The sequence below is a fragment of the Euleptes europaea genome, chromosome 1, assembly GCF_029931775.1.
Source record: "Euleptes europaea isolate rEulEur1 chromosome 1, rEulEur1.hap1, whole genome shotgun sequence".
Taxonomy (NCBI): Eukaryota; Metazoa; Chordata; class Lepidosauria; order Squamata; family Sphaerodactylidae; genus Euleptes; species Euleptes europaea.
The window spans coordinates 41,817,880-41,839,157 of record NC_079312.1 but is presented as its reverse complement, the minus strand read 5'-3'; the positions used below and the strand labels follow the sequence as shown (position 1 = coordinate 41,839,157).

Below are 21,278 nucleotides of genomic sequence, written 5' to 3'. Positions count from 1 at the left end.
GGGGCTGGGGAGCGGGTCCGCCTGCAGGAAAGGCTGGGGATCGAAGGCTGCACGTAGGCCCGAGCCAGGGGATGGGGGGGCTGGGTGACACGCACCCCAGCAGGAGGTGGCCCGCCCCGGTGTGCATGGAGAGGCACCTCGCCGGCCCTGCAGCCCCACCGAGCAGGAGGCGGCAGCGGCCGGGAAGGCCAGGCAAGGGCGGCCTCTTCCCCTGGCGGCAGCTGCGGCTGCAGCACTCTCCTGCGGCCCGGAGCAGTTGCCCTGTGGGGAGGAGAGGCGCCGTCTGCAGCCGGCCTGCCCGCCACGAGGCAGAGGAGGGCGGCTGGCCGGCTGGACCCCGTCCCCAGGGCAGCCCTAGACCCCCCCCCCGGCAGAGAGGAGGAGGAGGAGGCAGCACATTGCGGAGGCGCATCAGCGCGAACTGCGCAGAGGGTCCCCAGGTGGCCGGCCGGCCCAGGGAAGGCCCCCCCGTGACCCCCGGACGATGCACGGAGGAGGAGGAGAAGGGGCACGGCGTAGGCGGCGGGTGGTTGCGCAGGGCCGGCGCGGCACCTCCTGATCCCCTCCACGCAGCCGGTGTTATTTATGTTGATGGGACTTAATAAAAGCGATCTGACGTCTCTATAAATAACTGCAGGGTGGGGAAAATGATGGGGAAAGCAAGCTGATTTCCTGTCCCCTCTTCTCCCTTTATTTGTTTAGGTGGCTCTCAAAAGAAATCTCAATCGTTGTACTGTTGATATTTGGCTCTGTTGACTAATGAGTTTGCCGACCACTGCTTTAGGACATTTTGAAGATTTTGGAGTTTTTTGCTGTTTGTTATAATAATTTTAAAAACATTATTTATTCATTTACTGTAAGTTCTGGTTTTGTTGTTAGCAACCTTGAGAACCTTTTGGGGAGAGAACTGGGATATAAATGCTTAAATACATGATACCGTAGCCATGTGCTACTAGTAGGCTGGGGCAGGGGGTGGCAGGATTACCCAAACTGCTGTGTAAGCTATGTCACTGCATTGTGGGACACTCTTGGATTCTCCCAAAACTCTGTGTTGTCATAGAATTTTGTGGAAATCCTAGAGCATCGCAGTGTACTGTGATGTTGTTTCAGCACTGCCCCCATTTCCCCCCAACCACCCTGTTGAGCGGTGATGGGCGATCGAGGAGAGGGCTTGCAACCTGGCCACCATAGCTATAAGCAAGGCAAAAATACATCTGGGTTCCACTGGGCAACCTGACCTTCTGTACATACATATGTAAATGTGAATCTTTGTGTGAAGATATCCTTGCCCACTAACCCAAATAAAGGGACTGCAAATAGATAAACTGTGTGGGAGGGGAAACCCATTCCTTACCCCACATAAAGACTGATGTTTAAACATTTTGCTCCCTGATCTCCAGGACACACCCCTTTTTAAAAGGGGGTGAGTTTTGAGAGGGTGAACAGAACCTTTCCCATTTTGTGTGGTAAGCCACTGCACATGGTCATCGCTTCATGTCCACTAGCATTAAAAGCCTCATTTGAAGCATCCAATAATCTTACTAATACAGTTTATCCACCCTTTTCTTAAAACCCTTTAAATTATTCAGCCTTACAGTTTGAAGGCCATCCCTGGCGTAGCAAGTTATTAACAATGTTAGAGTCCGAGCAAGGATGAGCTATAATGGGAAGGCTGTTTTCAGTGGCATCCCTACGGCAACAGTATTGTACGCGCTGGCCCTTAAGCCCAGGCCTCCTTGGTTGAGATCTAACAGTACCATCCACTGGCTCTCTGTGTACTTAATTGGTGTGTGCAAAGATCAACACAAATTAATGTGATATACACACTGAGAAAAAGGTCCAGGATTTCACACACACCGCCATGCAGCCCCTTTTGGCTTCCCATAGAATATGCCTTTGTGAGTCATAATTTGCATTCTCCCTTGAGGTCGGGGGCGGGGGGGTTGGTAGTGTAAGTGAAATTTATGCTAGAAAAACAGAGCTGGCAGAAAATCTTAGCCACATTATAGCCAGTGGTGAAACTGATGATGTGCATTTTTTTAAAAAAAATCCATTATATTTAATGCAAACCTAGTGCAAACAGAACGAGAGTACCTTGGAACTGGTTTGTGGCACTTGCATGAATGTCTGTTGCTATGGCTCCTCATGTCTTCTTGTTTGACTCGACAGGCTTCAATGGCTGAGAACAGTATACCTCTGTACACTACTGCTTCCATGGGAAACCCCACTCTGGGCAGTTTAGCCAGTGCTATGAAGGAAGAGCTTAATGGTGCAATGGAGCATGCGAACAGTAATGGGAGTGACAGCAGTCCCGGACGTTCTCCTATGCAAGCAATGTAAGTAGAGAGGAACGTTGCGGCTTGTTTAATTTTGCTGATCTGTCTCCCCTCACCCCACCTGCAAAAGTTTAATGTCAAGTCCCAGCTCTGAGCAGTCATTCTGTAGCTCTGCATTTCAGAAATGTTTCTGTCAATTAGCAGTAGAGGAGCCCTTTACTGGCTTTCACATTTCAAAAAGAAACCAATGAACAACCGTCAGTTCAATCTGCTTGACCTGTGTGTGTGTGTTAAGTGCCAGCAAGCTGCTTCCAACTCATGGCGACCCTATGAATCAATGTCCTCAAAAACGTCCTATCATTAACAGCCTTGCTCAGGTCTTCCAAACTGAGGACTTCCTTTATAGAGTCAATCCAACTCACATTGGGTCTTCTTCTTTTCCTGCTGCCTTCAGCTTTTCCTACCATGATTGTCTCTTCCAGTGACTCTTGTCTTCTTGACCTATACAGCTAGCTATAAAATTGCCAACTTGCTTACCGTTTAAATCCAAGACCACAGCACCACACAAATGGTAATAAGCAAATACATCTCTTTGTCAAAGGCAATATTTGAATTTTTGTGTTTTTAAAAAATGTTACTGTATAAAACAAAATCATCACAAACGTCGAAAGATCTGTCAGGGGCTATTGGCCATGTCGGCTAAAATGCAGCCTGTTCCTTCCAAGGCAGCCTAGCCTCCCTTTGAGCTGGGATCCAACCACACACAGGATGGCCCTCAAAATATTGTGTTGTGCTTCTGGAAGGGTATGATTGGCCATTGTTGGAAACTGAATGCCGAGCTAGATGGACTTAGGATAAGAACACAATACTCGTTTTTGTGGCAGTAGCAAGAGTGGCTAGACTCTAGGGTAATATGGGTTAGATTCAAGTAGTTTTTCAGCTGATGAAAAAGGAATGGTGGGGGGGGGTTCCCCTTTGACCACCAAAAATGCTATTCTGGGGGTCACAGGACTTCTGTGGACAAAATTCATATGGGATAAGGGTTGTGGTAAAGAGGAAAATCAAGCATGATTGAATGAAAAACCTGGTTGGATCCAACCCATGATTTAGTTAGGCATCTTCAAGTTTAGACACACGTTTCCAAACGGTGCCCAACCGTGTGGTCTATATAGTTTTGTTTTTACAAGAATGCTGACGTTTACATGATCCACAATTCTGCGCTGGTTATCTCCTTCCACGTTTTCAGTGGAAACTTTCAGATGGATGGAGTAAGTATCATCCCGTATGTGGCACAAGGAAAGTGTGGTGATTCCAGCCATTCATTGTAATGCCTGAGGTCCAGAAATTACATACTGGTTAGCTGCCATTTCAAAGAAAAGAAGGGGCTGACCCAGTTTTATTCAGAATCCTTTTCTACATTTTGAGAGGTACTATGAATGACTGAGACAAGCTGAATCTTAAAGCGTGACCATGAAATTATTGGTCCTGTTGCCAAAAGATCACATAGCCAATTAATAAACTGGTTGAAAGAATTAATTTGTAGTCCTTCTACTTCAAAGCGGTATGAATAAGGCATTGACAAAAGTAGGTCTAAATCAAAAGGTAGGAAAACATTAACCTAATGCCACCCTAATAATTAGTTGTGACGGTAATTAGCATTTAATTCTTTAAAAAAATGTTTCCCACCTGCATAATATGTTGAGCAGGCAGTAGAGGAGAAAGGAAATCTAAGGCTCTTAAAACTTTGATATTTCAGCATTTTAAATCAGTGCACATTGTGCTTTGAAAAAAAACTTTAAAGATGGCAATATTCATTTTTAATTAATAATTAATTTGAACATTGTCTTTTGCCATTTACTTCAAAACATTTGAATGTGTTTAGCTTTTACGGGGATTGTTTGTGCAGCATTAATTAGCATTCCCAAAGCAGGACGACATGACATACCTCTAGCGCGGTTTCAGTAGATTCCACTTCAGGCAATTTTTAGTCACAAATACGTTTGCTCCTTCCATTACAATGTTAAAGATTTGGTAGTTTCTTACATTGCAGAAGTTGGTGGGATGTGAAATGTTTTAGGTGGAAGGCATCTAGTTTTCCGTATTTAAATAATGCACATAGGGAATTCTTGAAGCTGACTTCTTAAAGATTATCTGAAGAATTATTGAAAAGGAAGAAATCAAGTCTCTGCAAGCCCACACCCAGAGCTTGTATAGTGAGTACTGGTATGTGTGGGAGGAGGTAGGGCTGCCAGATCCTCATTATACTAAACCCTCTTTGGGCAGGGCATGGTTATGTCATGGGTGGGGCCTGGTCATGTCATGTTGAATAGATATATTAATAGTAATACTTCCATACCCCACTATGCCATGTGGTGTATGTTCGTAATACATGTAGCTTTGAAGGGATCGGCTACATAGCAGCCTAAAAATATAAAAGTAACATGGCCATTAGTGATGTGCTACATGTAAAATCCAGTTGGTTTTTTTAATGCCAATTACCTTCTCCCTTCTCCAATTTACATATGCAACCCCACAAGTAGCCATACATTGAAGTATTACATTGTAGATACATGGATTCTTCTATCGGCTGTCTAGGGAAAAGTGATTTGTTTATGATCATACTACGAGCCCTTTGTTGATTTAATTAGTGGATCTACATCCTTCTCTCCAGAGATGTTTACTATGGGATAGTATTCAAAATTGTGTTGGGAGAGCGTGAGCTGAGTGGATAGGGAGATAGCAAGCAGCTGGTCTGGAGAATTAAGAGACTGAAACAATAAAAATTAACATTAAGCATACAGTAATAATATACAGGAAAAGAGGCAGACCCAATGCAGCAGGAAAAGAGGAAGACCCAACAAGAGATGGATTGACTCAATAAAGGAAGCCACAGCCTTCAATTTGCAAGATCTGAGCAAGGCTGTCAAAGATAGGACATTTTGGAGGACTTTCATTCATAGGTCGCCATGAGTCGGAAGCAACTTGACGGCACTTAACACTCACAATAATATACAGCACTAGAATGTCCATATTAAGAGCCAAATAACGCAAGCGCACACACACACAAACTGTGTAAATATTCCAGTCAAGAAAGAAGATGAGAGGCCAATGAAGGGAAGTGTAAAAGAGAAGGTAGAGCTGGTCATAACTACTCTAGGCAAGGGTCCCAATGTCCAAGTAGAAAATAATCCCAAAAGATAGTTCTAGCAGAGATGCGATCCGTGTAATGCCATGGTGGATGGAAATTTAAGCTGCTGCCCAATTCTGGCTCCAATTATAGGGCCAGAGACTTGAAATAAAAACAGCCTTGAGAATTGAGGGCAGGTCATGGTGAGCTAACAAGCATACCCCTGGATTGGCAAAAGTAAGAAGGAAGCAGTTCTGGAAATCTTTCCAAATAAACAAAGGGAGTCCTCTGGTCAAGAGGAAAGTGTTTTCGAGGGTGTCCTGTTTCCGTTATTGAACAACTGTTTTGGCAGTCAAGTAAAATAGTTCTAATTTCATTACTGGTCCAGTTTGACCTGTTTATGGGGAAACTTTATTCTTTCTAAGGTCCAAATACTAGGAAGACCATATCTTGTGCACTAAATTTACTCTGGCTAATTACTGATTAGTCCCAATCAACATTTGATAACCAGGTAAAGGACCTTTCTTTCTGGAGCTTGTTGCTGTCTTCTATGAGTGTGGGAAAATTAAAGTGTGGTCCGACTGCTTTTGGCCATTCGGAAAGTTAATATCCAACTTTAACTCTGTTTGGGCCCTTATGACTAAGCTGTTCCCATGTCCTTGAGATGAAGGACAAGACCCCCCACAAGTCAAGAAAATGGAGGCTTAATGGCAACAGTAGGCATTTCCATTAAACCAGTGTTTTCAGTATCCACTGGAAAATACACAGTTGGGAATTCTGTTCAGTTACAGAGCTTATAATGTTAGCTAGATAAAAATTATATGCCAGCATTCAATGCAAACTATTGGATACCATGTGTGTGTGTGTGTAAAGTTCCGTCAAGTCGCAGCCGACTTATGGCGACCCCTTTTGGGGTTTTCATGGCAAGAGACTAACAGAGGTGGTTTGCCAGTGCCCTCCTCTGCACAGCAACTCTGGTATTCCTTGGTGGTCTCCCACTGATGAGATCAGGCTAGCCTGGGCCATCCATAGTAGGTAGTTCTTGTCTGTGCAGTCAGATTTCCATTTAGCACTTTTTTTTTATAGGGATATTTTTCTTTTCCTTTGCAAAATGTGCTTCCCAGCCATAAAGTAAATTGTTTTTAATGGTGCTGGTATATTGGAATAGATCAAGCCTTAAACTTTTATCACAAATATGTTAACATGACAACTTAGCAAGTATAACACTCCAGTAGAAATCTTACTGCCATTCGTTCATTGCATTTTATGACGTATTGAAATGCCTCTGCTTCCCTCTCTCCCCCACCAGCCTTTTGAGGCATTAGAAACTAGTTGCATAATTACAGCTGGAGGACATAAGGCTTTCATTCGGGCATGCTTCAGAGTTAGCCACCGAGCAAACGGTTGGGTTTTTTGTGAGCCACAGTTGCTTTAAACAAGTTAGCTTTATTAAACGCTTCTCTCTTCCTGGAGTGGAGAAAAGATTTAGTCAGAAGTGAAAAGAAGGAACCTGCAGTCAGTGAAGCTATTTATAGTTAGCCCTTTTCAGAAGCAAACGTCATTCTAGCTAAAGGGGATGGTGGGAAATTCTGAGACCAAGCAAGGAAAAGGAAAGCATTTTCGACTTCTAGTGCCAGCCTTTGGTGATTACTTTGTGTTTTGCTTTGTTTTTCATTTCCAGCTCTTAAGTTGATTTCTTTCCACTGGAATGTAAAGCAGTTTACCCAGTATAAGAGAATCCACCCTCTGAGATTCCTAACAGTGCCATCCTGAGCATAGTTACACCCTTCACTGAAATCAGTGGGCTTAGAAGATGGTATAGCTCTGCTTATGATTGCGCTTGTGTTTGAAAGTACTGTGTAATATGTTTTTCACTGGCCTCATTAATGATCAAATAATACCTAAAGGGGACCATGGTAGTTTGCAGCTTTCATATGTTAGGCAAACTGTGTACCAAAATGTGTACTTAATATAAAACAAAGAGCACTCATGAAACTTCCTTATACTGAATGAGACCATTGGACCACTCATGAAACTTCCTCATACTGAATTAGATCATTGGACCATTTAAGCCAGTATGGTCTGCTCTTGCTGGCATGCTTCACCAGGTTCTTAGGAAGCACACACTTTCCCCAAAGACCGTGTCCAGAGGAGAGCGACCAGAATGGTCAGAGGTCTGGAATCTATGCCCTATGAGGAGAGACTTAAGGAGTTGGGTTTGTTTAGTCTGGAGAAGAGAAGGTTAAGGGGTGACATGATAGCCATGTTTAAATATTTGAAGGGATGCCATGTTAATGAAGGAACTAGCTTGTTCTCAGTTACTTCAGAGACTAGGACACGGAGTAATGGATTTAAACTAAGAGAAAAGCGATTCCACCTAAGTATTAAGAAGAACTTTCTGATGGTGAGGGTGGTTCGATGGTGGAATGCGCTGCCTTGGGGGGGTGGAGTCCCCATCTTTGGAGGTCTTTAAGCAGAGGTTGGATGGCCATCTGTCAGGAGAGCTCTGGTTGTGGGATCCTGCTTGGCAGGGGGTTGGACTGGATGGCCCCTATGGTCTCTTCCAACCTTGTGTGATTTTGTGATTTTGATTTTTTGTGAAAGATGTCAGAAGCTAAACCAGGGCCTGATGCACACAAAGCGTGTAGCTCTATCAGTGTGTCGTGGCCCCTCTCTGTAAAATCTCAATGTATTTAAAACCATACATTGCATCTATATGATAGCATACAGAATTATGGATATTAATAAAGTTTGCTGTGGATGATAATTAAAATAATAGGCGTATAGGGGAAATTCCTACTGTGAACATTTAGTAAAGGTAAAGGTCCCCTGTGCAAGCACAGGGTCATTCTTGACCCATGGGGTGATGTCACATCCCGACATTTTCTAGCAGACTTTGTTTACGGGGTGGTTTGCCAGTGCCTTCCCCAGTCATCTTCCCTTTACCCCCAGCAAGTTGGGTACTCATTTTACCGACCTCGGAAGGATGGAAGGCTGAGTCAACCTTGAGCCGGCTACCTGAAACCAACTTCCGTCAGGATCGAACTCAGGTCGTGAGCAGAGCTTTGGACTGCATTACTGCAGCTTACCACTCTGCGCCATGGGGCTCCTGAACATGTAGTAGCTGCTATTTATTTACAGCGGTGCTTCGGCATCATTCAACCCATGCCAGAATGCAGGCTTTGGAGTAGAAGAAGAAGAGTTGATTTTTATATGTTGACTTTCTCTACCACTTAAGGGAGACTCAAACTGGCTTACAATTACTTCCCTTCCCCTCCCCACAACAGACACTCTGTGAGGTAGGTGGGGCTGAGAGAGCTCTAACAGAGCAGTAACTTGCCCAAGGTCACCCAGCTGGCTTCATGTGTAGAGGTTGCAAAGAGAAAGTGGGGGGATTCCTCTAATGCTATCCCCACATCAAGACCCCATTCAGTCTGGTGTGAGTAGGTATCAGAAACTGAGCATGATGCGTGATTTGAAAGCCTTGGATAGCTGGAGTCTTACCCCATTTTTTTGATGGTTCATCTTCATAAATTCAGTTCCATTTTCTCCACTCAAATGATTTTCTGCAGCAATATACCCTGCCTCTGGCAGAGCTTGCCTGTGTAGCATATTGCCATGTCTTGGCATCTTATACTTTGAAAGCACCCTCACAACAGCTCTTTATCAATGGAGGAGAAGCAGCCTGTGTCTGCATATTCAGATTATTATTTGTAAAGAGTTCTTGAATTTTGTCGAAGGCTTTCACGGTCAGAGTTCATTGGTTCTTGTAGGTTATCCGGGCTGTGTAACCGTGGTTTTAGAATTTTCTTTCCTGACGTTTCGCCAGCAACTGTGGCAGGCATCTTCAGAGTAGTAACACTGAAGGACAGTGTCTCTCAGTGTCAAGGGTGTAGGAAGAGTAATATATAGTCAGAAAGGGGTTGGGTTTGAGCTGAGTATTGTCCTGCAAAAGTATTGTCCTGTAAGTATCAAGATAATGTGCTAATGAGGGTATGGTATGTTAATATGGAACCATTGTATCCTGAAGTGATCTGTTAATGTGTGTAATCCAAAGCTAATCTGTATGGCTATTGTTGAATGTTGTCTTTGTCTGGAGGTTTTTCAGGGCAGGAAGCCAAGCCTTATTCATTCTTAAACTCTCCTCTTTTCTGTAAAAGTTGTGCTGATGTTTATGAATTTCAATGGCTTCTCTGTGCAATCTGACAAAATAGTTGGTAGAATTGTCCAGTCTTTCAGTGTCTTGGAATAAGACCCTGTGTCCTGTTTGTGTCAGTCCATGTTCAGCCACTGCTGATTTCTCAGGTTGGCCAAGTCTGCAGTATCTTTCATGTTCTTTTATCCTTGTTTGTATGCTGCGTTTTGTGGTCCCGATGTAAACTTCTCCACAGCTGCAAGGTATACGATATACTCCTGCAGAGGTGAGGGGGTCTCTTTTGTCTTTTGCTGATCGTAGCATTTGTTGTATTTTCTTGGTGGGTTTAAACACTGTTTGTAGGTTATGTTTTTTCAAAAGTTTCTCCATCCTATCAGTGACTCCTTTAATAAATGGCAAGAATACCTTTCCTATGGGAGACTGTTTTTCTTGAGTTTTCTGATTTTTGTTTGGTTTAATGGCCCTTCTGATTTCATTCTTGGAGTAGCCGTTTGCTAGCAGTGCGTGATTTAGATGATTAGTTTCTTCCTTGAGAAACTGTGGTTCACAGATCCGTCTTGCACGGTCCATTAATGTTTTGATTATTCCTCTTTTCTGTCGAGGGTGGTGGTTGGAGTTTTTGTGTAAGTAGCGATCTGTGTGAGTTGGTTTCCGGTAGACCTTGTGACCTAACTGAAGGTTTGATTTACGGATGACAAGGGTATCAAGAAATGGGAGTTTACCCTCAATTTCCTTTTCCATGGTAAACTGAATGTTTGGATGGATATTATTAAGATGGTTTAGAAAGTCCATTAATTTTTCTTCACCATGGCTCCAAATGGTAAATGTATCATCTACGAACCTGAACCAGACTGTAGGTTTGTAAGGTGCTGATTCTAATGCTGTCTTTTCAAAATATTCCATGTAAAAGTTTGCTATTACTGGACTGAGTGGACTTCCCATAGCTACTCCATCAATCTGTTCATAATATTCTTGATCCCATAGGAAATAACTTGTTGTCAAACAATGGTGAAATAAGGCTGTTATATCTTCTGGAAAAATCTGGTTAATCAATGAGATTGTGTCTTTTACTGGAACCTTGGTAAAGAGGGATACAACATCAAAACTGATTAATATATCCTTTGGATTGAGTCTTAACGGACTGATTTTGTTGATGAAGTGAGTTGAATCTTTGATGTAAGAAGTGGTTTTTCCAATGTGGTCCTGTAGGAGGGTGGTCAAATATTTAGCTAATTCATATGTTCGGGAACCAATGGCACTCACGATGGGTCGGAGTGGAACGGAATCCTTATGAATTTTAGGTAGTCCATATAATCGTGGTGGTTGTGCTTCAGTCTTGCATAGACTCCCCTCACCTCTGCAGGAGTATATCGTATACCTTGCAGCTGTGGAGAAGTTTACATCGGGACCACAAAACGCAGCATACAAACAAGGATAAAAGAACATGAAAGATACTGCAGACTTGGCCAACCTGAGAAATCAGCAGTGGCTGAACATGGACTGACACAAACAGGACACAGGGTCTTATTCCAAGACACTGAAAGACTGGACAATTCTACCAACTATTTTGTCAGATTGCACAGAGAAGCCATTGAAATTCATAAACATCAGCACAACTTTAACAGAAAAGAGGAGAGTTTAAGAATGAATAAGGCTTGGCTTCCTGCCCTGAAAAACCTCCAGACAAAGACAACATTCAACAATAGCCATACAGATTAGCTTTGGATTACACACATTAACAGATCACTTCAGGATACAATGGTTCCATATTAACATACCATACCCTCATTAGCACATTATCTTGATACTTACAGGACAATACTTTTGCAGGACAATACTCAGCTCAAACCCAACCCCTTTCTGACTATATATTACTCTTCCTACACCTTTGACACTGAGAGACACTGTCCTTCAGTGTTACTACTCTGAAGATGCCTGCCACAGTTGCTGGCGAAACGTCAGGAAAGAAAATTCCAAGACCACGGTTACACAGCCCGGATAACCTACAAGAACCAATGAACTCTGACCGTGAAAGCCTTCGACAATATTTTGAACGCCTCTACGGGGAGGAAATATTTCAACAGACCCGGAGATTGGAAACACTTCGGAACAAGAAAGCACATCTACTTTGTTCTTTAACTTTTCTACTGCGATGCAGAGACACTGGAACCATTCCATCTTTTCTCACAAGTAAAAGAATCTTTAAAACTTCACGAGCTAACCGCATTTATGACCATCTAGAACGGGCTCTCTTACGAGAGAGAATTCACACTACCCGCAGGGAACTTGCTGCCACAGACAAGGAGTTGTTTTCCTTACATATCAATACTAGCCACAAAATGAGAAGCCATGATTGGGACAAGATTGATAATCTCACCTACAGAAAAATGGAACAGGGGTTAACCAGCCATACTTCCAGACAGAAGCAAAAGTTTAACAAATTACAGGAAAGAAGACAGAACAGTCCAAAACTTGACAACAAACGGATTATCTTCAATCTGACAGACCGACAACTCTCACCTGAAGAAACTTCCATCTTAGCTAAGGGAGGAAACTTTGCAGTCACTCCCACCCAAATTCCAGTGGAAGACATCATTGCAAATGTAGAATCTGCCATTCGTAATCTACCTGAAGAAGATGCTGAGGAAATAAGAGGAGAGACAGCAAGAATTCTACGAAAAGCAAAGCCCCCTGCTAGCAATATAACACGCAAGGAAAGAAACGCCATCAAGACCCTCAATGCAGATCCAGAAATCATTATTCTACCAGCTGACAAAGGCAATGCCACAGTGATCATGAAAACAGAAGAATACAAAAAGAAGATTGAGGAACTTCTGGACCCTGCCACATACAAAAAACTAAAACGAGATCCAACTTGCCAAATTACCAGGAAAACTAGCATTCTGATCAAGAATTCCACTCTTCATCCCGACACACACAGAAAACTATGCAAGACTGAAGCACAACCACCACGATTATATGGACTACCTAAAATTCATAAGGATTCCGTTCCACTCCGACCCATCGTGAGTGCCATTGGTTCCCGAACATATGAATTAGCTAAATATTTGACCACCCTCCTACAGGACCACATTGGAAAAACCACTTCTTACATCAAAGATTCAACTCACTTCATCAACAAAATCAGTCCGTTAAGACTCAATCCAAAGGATATATTAATCAGTTTTGATGTTGTATCCCTCTTTACCAAGGTTCCAGTAAAAGACACAATCTCATTGATTAACCAGATTTTTCCAGAAGATATAACAGCCTTATTTCACCATTGTTTGACAACAAGTTATTTCCTATGGGATCAAGAATATTATGAACAGATTGATGGAGTAGCTATGGGAAGTCCACTCAGTCCAGTAATAGCAAACTTTTACATGGAATATTTTGAAAAGACAGCATTAGAATCAGCACCTTACAAACCTACAGTCTGGTTCAGGTTCGTAGATGATACATTTACCATTTGGAGCCATGGTGAAGAAAAATTAATGGACTTTCTAAACCATCTTAATAATATCCATCCAAACATTCAGTTTACCATGGAAAAGGAAATTGAGGGTAAACTCCCATTTCTTGATACCCTTGTCATCCGTAAATCAAACCTTCAGTTAGGTCACAAGGTCTACCGGAAACCAACTCACACAGATCGCTACTTACACAAAAACTCCAACCACCACCCTCGACAGAAAAGAGGAATAATCAAAACATTAATGGACCGTGCAAGACGGATCTGTGAACCACAGTTTCTCAAGGAAGAAACTAATCATCTAAATCACGCACTGCTAGCAAACGGCTACTCCAAGAATGAAATCAGAAGGGCCATTAAACCAAACAAAAATCAGAAAACTCAAGAAAAACAGTCTCCCATAGGAAAGGTATTCTTGCCATTTATTAAAGGAGTCACTGATAGGATGGAGAAACTTTTGAAAAAACATAACCTACAAACAGTGTTTAAACCCACCAAGAAAATACAACAAATGCTACGATCAGCAAAAGACAAAAGAGACCCCCTCACCTCTGCAGGAGTATATCGTATACCTTGCAGCTGTGGAGAAGTTTACATCGGGACCACAAAACGCAGCATACAAACAAGGATAAAAGAACATGAAAGATACTGCAGACTTGGCCAACCTGAGAAATCAGCAGTGGCTGAACATGGACTGACACAAACAGGACACAGGGTCTTATTCCAAGACACTGAAAGACTGGACAATTCTACCAACTATTTTGTCAAATTGCACAGAGAAGCCATTGAAATTCATAAACATCAGCACAACTTTAACAGAAAAGAGGAGAATTTAAGAATGAATAAGGCTTGGCTTCCTGCCCTGAAAAACCTCCAGACAAAGACAACATTCAACAATAGCCATACAGATTAGCTTTGGATTACACACATTAACAGATCACTTCAGGATACAATGGTTCCATATTAACATACCATACCCTCATTAGCACATTATCTTGATACTTACAGGACAATACTTTTGCAGGACAATACTCAGCTCAAACCCAACCCCTTTCTGACTATATATTACTCTTCCTACACCCTTGACACTGAGAGACACTGTCCTTCAGTGTTACTACTCTGAAGATGCCTGCCACAGTTGCTGGCGAAACGTCAGGAAAGAAAATTCCAAGACCACGGTTACACAGCCCGGATAACCTACAAGAACCAAAGTTCTTGAATTCTTCCATTTTGCGCAGAAAGGAAATTTCCTCTCTACCTTCATAGTCTTCATAGTAGCTGCTTATTCTGAATTAAAGTGAAACAGATCAGATGTGTGAAGACCCTTTATGTTAGGGAAAAAATCTATGGTCTCTATAGAAAAAATCTGTGGTCTCTATCTTTGGATTTTACCACATAGCAATCCAGGCAACTTAATGGGTTACCAGGTTACTTCTAGAACCATAACAATCAGATAATCTTCTCCCCTCCAAGCACTAATTGTTAGAGCTGCTTCCATGTTTACATCAAAAGATTGTTCCTCCAATATGCATATGTCAAAAAGTTCAAAGAAAAGCATCGATGTGTGTGAATCAGTACTGCAGGCTGAAACTACCCAGCAGTTGCCAAACCAGTGCCAGATCTTCCACGTTCTTGTGTTTCTTAAAATGCTCCTGTGTTCAGGAACAAAACAGGGAAAGCAATGCTTGGTTGTTTAACCAGTGACGTGACAGTTGTAAGGCTCGTAGCTTGCCCCGTCTGTTTATAGTGAATGAATGAATGAAACCTTTAATGGCATAAGTAATATTACAATTGTTACAGAAAGTACATAAAATATGCAGTCATTAAGATAAAAACATAGGCCAGAAAGTTCCAAAAATAGAAATTACAAACGTTGGGCTTTTTGAACTTTCATCACATCCACTAGAAAGTTGGCAACATCTACAGTAACCTCCGGATTGGAATAATTTAATAAAAATTGACGTTTTGCTTGGGTAGATAGGAGATATTTTGAAAGAAGCCAATTTTTTAACCATTTCCCACGGGGTGTTTCATATAGAGGGCAGACCAACAGAATATGATCAATTGAGTCCAGGGAATGGCTATCACAGGGACAAGTCCTTTCCTGGATTGGTATTTGTTGATACCTTCCATATAACATCCTTGAAGGAAAGGCATTAACCCTAGCGAGAGAGAAGGCTCTGCCAAGGGGTGGGATGTCCAGAGTGTGAAAATAATGGGGAATATTGTTGGTTAAATTCTTGAGACCCAACATTGCAGGGGAACAGACCAAGGGTTGAGTGGGGAGTAACGCCTGACGCTCCATATCCAAGAAACGCTGTTTAACAATTTTAAAAATATGGGCCTCAGTAGTTAAAGCCAGGTCTTCCACAGAGATTCCAGATGATCTTATTTTAGACAGAATTAGACAATCCCAGGAGGTATTATGAAGTTCTTTTAGCAGCAGGGACATCAGAGAACCACGCTCTGTTCTAAAAAACAGTTTAAGCCAATAACGAATGGTTAGCAGCCATGCCTTGGTTTCACACAAGCTTTGACCAAGTTCAGAGGTAATAGCATAATAAGAGACACAGCGAGGGAGATGTTTATAGTGGATTAGACCCAAAGTAAATCTTGCAGGAATAGAAGCCACTTCTGTTCATGCAAGTCATTGCAATTTCCATTGATTTCCCCTTTAAACGGCAGCCTTTTGGGTGGTGCAGAGGACTGCGGTGGGAATGGGAGGGCAGGAAAGACCCTGCCCTGGGAACAAAACGTCAGCAGTAAACCTTTTGCAGGAAGTAATAGGAAGTGGAGGCAAATGCCTTCATACTTAATCAAGTACTGAACCATTTATGAGCCTGTATTTGAGAAAAGACTTGCAGAGGTGTTCTCAGCTTTTGGTAGAAGGTGATGCACTCAGGACACAGGGAGATTTCCATAGCCGTCACGAGTATTAACGTCTGCTAGCTTGTAAATTTGGAACACAGATATTTAGTTGTTGATGCTCTTCTGTGGCTTGCTTGTCTCTGGCCACACATATTAACCTAGTTTTCTCTTGTAGTTCAATTGCTGGTTACTCCACTGCTGGTTGGCTTTGCACTCCAATTAAATTGTGATGCTAATCACTCTAACAGTGGGCAGACATTGATTCTTGGCTTCTTTGTGTGGCTTCCTTGTGGTCCAAATGAGAAGTATCATCCTCTCTAAATTTACCCCTGTTTTAAACCACTCAGGTGAAAGATATGACACTGAACGCTTACATCTTGGGTTTATTTTGTTTTTGTGTGACCCAATGAAAGGGTAAGATTTTGCTCAGTACAGCATCCAGCGATTCAGTCTGTGTACATCCCACTTTGGAGAGAGAGACCTAATCCTTTATTTTAAGTGATTGTATTAAATCTGGATTATTTAGTAACCAAAGAAATTTTCCCAGGTGGGTTGTGTTATTACTGTATCCATGATATTGCCAATAAAATGAAACTTCCTTTCATAAAGTCTGTTAACAAGACACTACTTACTTGCAGCGGCATTTTACATATCAAAAGCTACCAAATAACAACAAAGGAAAGGAAGGGTAATTTGTATTTGTAAAGGGGGTTGTTGTGAATATGATTTACGGACAACATTTTTCAATTGTTATCATGCCCATTTTGTATAATCAACCCTTGTTCCCCCGTGGGTTATTCACGTGCTCTTCTATAATGAGAAATTTGGCAGATCTCATCTCTTTAGAGCATCCTTAGTGCCCACCACGAGCTGAGGATCATGTTCTGCCTTGTTTACAGCTGACAGTGTTATTATTCTCATTAGGACTCTGCTTTCTTATCATATTGTTGTGTTGAGCGAGCCTTTTCCTCTCCGTTTGTGTTTCCTGGCAGGGCTTTTCTTCCCTTATTGACAGTTTGTAAAAATATGCATTAATTTGGAGTTTAAAGCATGTATCATGGTGTCTCTTTGCTGTGTTTGCTTGAAGTTGATTAATGATAGAACCTCACTTGGGGTCGTCCTCTGGAGACTTGCCTCACAGGTTCTGCATGTTAACTAGAGAAGCAGAACACACAGCAACCGATGATTACCCCAGCCTCCAGAAGCGCAGCGGGCTGATAAACCACTGTTTTTGGTTTACAGATGCTTATTTCATTTATTTATCTGAAGATTGTATTAATCAAGCTAATGTGTCACTGGAGAGCATTTTCTCTAAACCCTATGAAAAAACTGTAGAGAAGCAAGGACTTTTTTTTTTCTCCACTGAAGCTCTGTTGTTTCTATTTATGTGGGGTTTTCTTTTTGACTTCTGTAACCAAGCTAAGATCCAATGTGTGGAAAAATACAGGGGGAGGGAAGTTTTCACAAGCCTTGTAATCATCTCTTCTTTTGTTATGATTGATTGTACTGGTGGCCAATATCTTCCTTGTTAGTTGAAGAAATTGTCTTCCTGGATTTTTGTACACCTTGAAAAATTAAACCCCACTTTCTCCAAAAAGATTAGCGGTTTTTATTATCTCAAACTTAGTAGATGCTTTTGTTATGCAAAACTGAACATTTTCTGAGCAGCCAGCCAATGCTTCTTTTTCGTTTTTTTCCACAGGCACCCTGTGCATGTTAAAGAAGAACCATTAGATCCAGATGAAAATGAAGGACCACTATCCTTAGTGACCACAGCTAACCACAGTCCAGAGTTTGATCATGACAGAGATTATGAAGACGAAAATGTAAACGAGGACATAGAATGAGTATGTCTGTGGTCAGGATCCTGTGAATGAAGATTGTGGGGAGGGAGGAAAAAACACATACTTCAAAATTAGCTGTGAAATCTCTCCCCATTATTGTACAGTCTGGAGGATACTCTCGGTCCATTTTGACAGCTATAAAATATGTTAACTCTTAGTGCCATCAAGTATCCCATTTGGGAGTATTTTTGATTTTTCTACTTTTTGTTGAGAAAAAAAAGGAATTTGTACTCTGTGCATTGGATGGACTTGTTTGGTACTTGGGATTCCCTCTCACAGTCAACATCAGTGTTGTAAATTAATTCAAACAATTCACTCACCTACTATTTGGCAGCAGACTTTGGACTGCAGTTCTTCCAGTTTGGGACACTGAAGACATCAAGCTGAGCATGTACATATAAATTGCAGATCAAGCCTTTGGCCAGATTTTAAGGATTCCAATGGACAACATATTTGCACAGTATCGCATGTTGATTATCACTGCCTTTTCTTTTTCTTTCTTTCTTTTTTTTTTGCTTCCATTTGGGATGGGGAAGTAAGTCTGTGTGTGCGCATGTGGGCACGTGCACACGTGAGTATGTATACAGAATAGGGGTTAAACGAAAATTCTCCCCAACTTTTTAGTGTATAGCTTTGATCCCCCCCCCCTACTTCTCCTACACCATTTTTAAGTTCTGACCTCATGCTTCAGAAGGGCCAGGGCCTTTTGAGGCTTAATGTTTTCTGTACTTTTGTGATGAATGTTATTAGGTGTTTTTATTATACGAAGCTGAATGTCCTTTGAATCTTTTGTAGTTCTTCCCCCCCCACACCGCCATTTATTCCAGTTTCCTCCAGATGCCATCCCATTTTCTTTAGCTATGGAAAACATTCCATTTGGGAATATGTCTCCCCCCCTTTGGAAAAAAAAGAAGAAGGTTCTCGTGCTGCTGCCCTAATCCACGGGCAGTTATCTCCTAACAGAAAGCAAGGCGATACTGCAAGAGTGAGAATGAAAGGCAAGCCAGCAGAGAAGTTGCATAGGATGTGGAGTGAGTCTATTCCACAAAGCAGTATATGTTGTAGTCATTCTTTTGGAAGTATGTTTTTGTTTTGCAGCAATGATGGTTCTTAACAAACATTACAAAACTGAACAGCACAAAAAAAAAAAACACCCTGACCGTGCAGAGCCCAGTTGAGTTTCTTTTGTCAATAATGAATTGCGCAACATCTGGCTCTTGTCCTTATATTGTGAGTTTCTTGGCCATCAGACACTTCTAAAATGACCATATTGCATGCCTAGACGTGCATTATGGTTCGCACTTGCAAACAGGGGTTGTAGAGCATTGTGTATGTTTTTTTTTAAAACAACAGTTCAAGGATTGCCGATCCATTTCATTTGGATATTAATTAGATTTCAGGTGGAACTTGTTGGGAAGTCAAGAAGGCTGACTAGTCATAAAGTGTTAATAATTTTAACTGGGAAAATTCTGTTAACTGCAGTTAAGATTGTTATTCAATAGCACACCAACCAGTATGAAAGAAAAAAGAACAAGTGGAAACCTGTGTGTGAATTGGCGCTGAGGCTTCTGTCGCAAGCGAACAGTGTTCTTCAGAATAAATGCATCCCGACAACTGCTGTTAAAGCATCAGTACCCCTTAATCACTGGACACGAAACGCTTTTTTGTCCCCCAACCACTTCTCTGTAGCTCACTTATTTATGTTGGACTATAGCTTTTTTTTTTTTTCAAAAGCCTTTTGGATCTTAATTTGTACTCTACTCTGTACCCTTCCCCCCCTAAAATTACCAAAGAATATTACACAAAGGTAAATTATGTTCTCTGTTATATGCTTTATCTTATGAAGCCAAATATCCTCTTATTGTTGATCAAAGGAGGTGAAAGAATTTAGAAGCAAATGACAAGATATGGGCTACGGCTAACCTGAGAAGGAAAACTGCTCCATCATTAGGATATAATTTAGAAGACCAAGTAGATGGCTGAACCAAAGTTGTGTTTTTTTTTTTAATTTGCATTCCTTTACTATGACCAAATGAATTACTGTAATGAGAGAGCTTTTGAGGCTAATGTTAGGGAACAGTATTAAGTGAAGGGAGCATCAGGGGCAACTTTCCATCCTGGAAAAAAAGAGGATAGTCTGTTTTTCCCCAGAAAAATCAGAGTATCTGAGAAAGGTCAGGAGACAGTTCCATAATCTACAGAGGACTTCCCGCAACTTAAACTGGGCCATCTAAGAATATCTCATGAAATTATTTAATCCTTTTGGTCTTTGGCCTTTTTTCTAATCCTATTCACTTTTGTCAAAAGCTAATGCCAGGACAGTTTGTTTTTAATTTGGTTTCTGCGCACAAGATTTTAGTTGTGATGGTGACTGTTGTTGTTTCTCCCCCCCCCCTTTGGTCAGCATTTTTCATGTGGAATGACACTCCTGTCCGATTGTAAGCTTTGATACCATTCGAGTCAGTGGGAGCATTGCCAGTAACTTCAACTGGATGCAAATTGTTTTCTTTGCTGACAGTTAAATATTTACCGTGCATTCCTGAGGGAGAGGCGAGTCCTCTTAGGAGGTGGCATGACCTCGCCGCCAGCGGCGAGGGCAGTTCCATCGGCGCCCAAGCACTATGGAGCTGCGCCTCGCCCCTCCACTGGCGAAGTCTCCCCGTGGCGCAGCCCACAGCAGAGACTTGCAGCACCGGCATGGGGGGCATTCCCGGGGCAGGGTGGGGGTGGAGCTGCCCTTTCGGCCCTGGCAGCTGGCGGCCAGGACAGCGTTGCTGTGCCTGGTTTTAGCAGGCGCAGCCTCACTGTTTTTAATGGGGCTTTTAGACCCGTTGAAAACGAAAAAAGCCTTTTAAAGGCTTTTTTCGTCCTGGCGGTGTGTGGGAAATGGCTTAGGAGGAGGCACGGCTGCGCCTCTTCCCCTCCGTCTCCACACGCTGGCATCTCAGGAATGCACGGTTAAGGTCTTAATGCTTTTTTTTCTTCGTTCCTTCCCTGACTTTTTTTTTCCATTTAAAGAAGGGCAGTCTGTAGTCACTTCAAACATTTTCGAAACGAACCTTATTCAGGCAGCTCCATGACGTGCAGGAGGTATCCAGATGGGGTCACAAGGAAGGTATCCCCTGTTCTTCAAAACTGAGTGGTTTTGCTGGTTAGCTTGGTATTCAAAAGGGGATAAAAATCTGGTAGATTAGTTCATTCTCCGCATGTGTAGCTAGACATGAGTAAAGATAACAGCATGAGAAACTGTTAGTACGCATACCTCAGTTCAAACTGTTAGGGAATGAGTAAATAAAAAAATTAAAAAATACATTTCACTCAGTTGCACTTAGTTGTATGTCTTGCATGCATAGTCTAAAGACTGTAGCAAAATAATAAAATAGAAAAGGAAATAAAAAAATTAGACTTACCATACCATGCAGGTATCACTTTCTGCAGAAGAACCAAGAGGAAAAAAAATCTCAGGCTTTACATCAAGCAAACGCTATTTTTTACAAATTTCTGATTCTGTGTCCCTTTGGATATATTTAAA

At 42.0% G+C, this 21,278-nt stretch overlaps 1 protein-coding gene across 12 annotated transcripts in view; it reads left to right on the top strand.

Moving 5' to 3' along the window:
- The window catches only part of FOXP1 (forkhead box P1), a 564,105-nt gene extending 545,823 nt beyond the window's left edge, over positions 1–18,282 (top strand). For all 12 annotated transcript variants that reach the window (XM_056853065.1, XM_056853056.1, XM_056853017.1 and 9 more), the window contains 2 exons: positions 2,170–2,336; positions 17,605–18,282. In XM_056853065.1, the coding sequence (XP_056709043.1) occupies positions 2,170–2,336; positions 17,605–17,749 (312 nt within the window). In that variant the 3' untranslated portion in view covers positions 17,750–18,282. The remainder of the gene's footprint in view (positions 1–2,169; positions 2,337–17,604) is intronic.
- Positions 18,283–21,278: the final 2,996 nt, after the last annotated feature.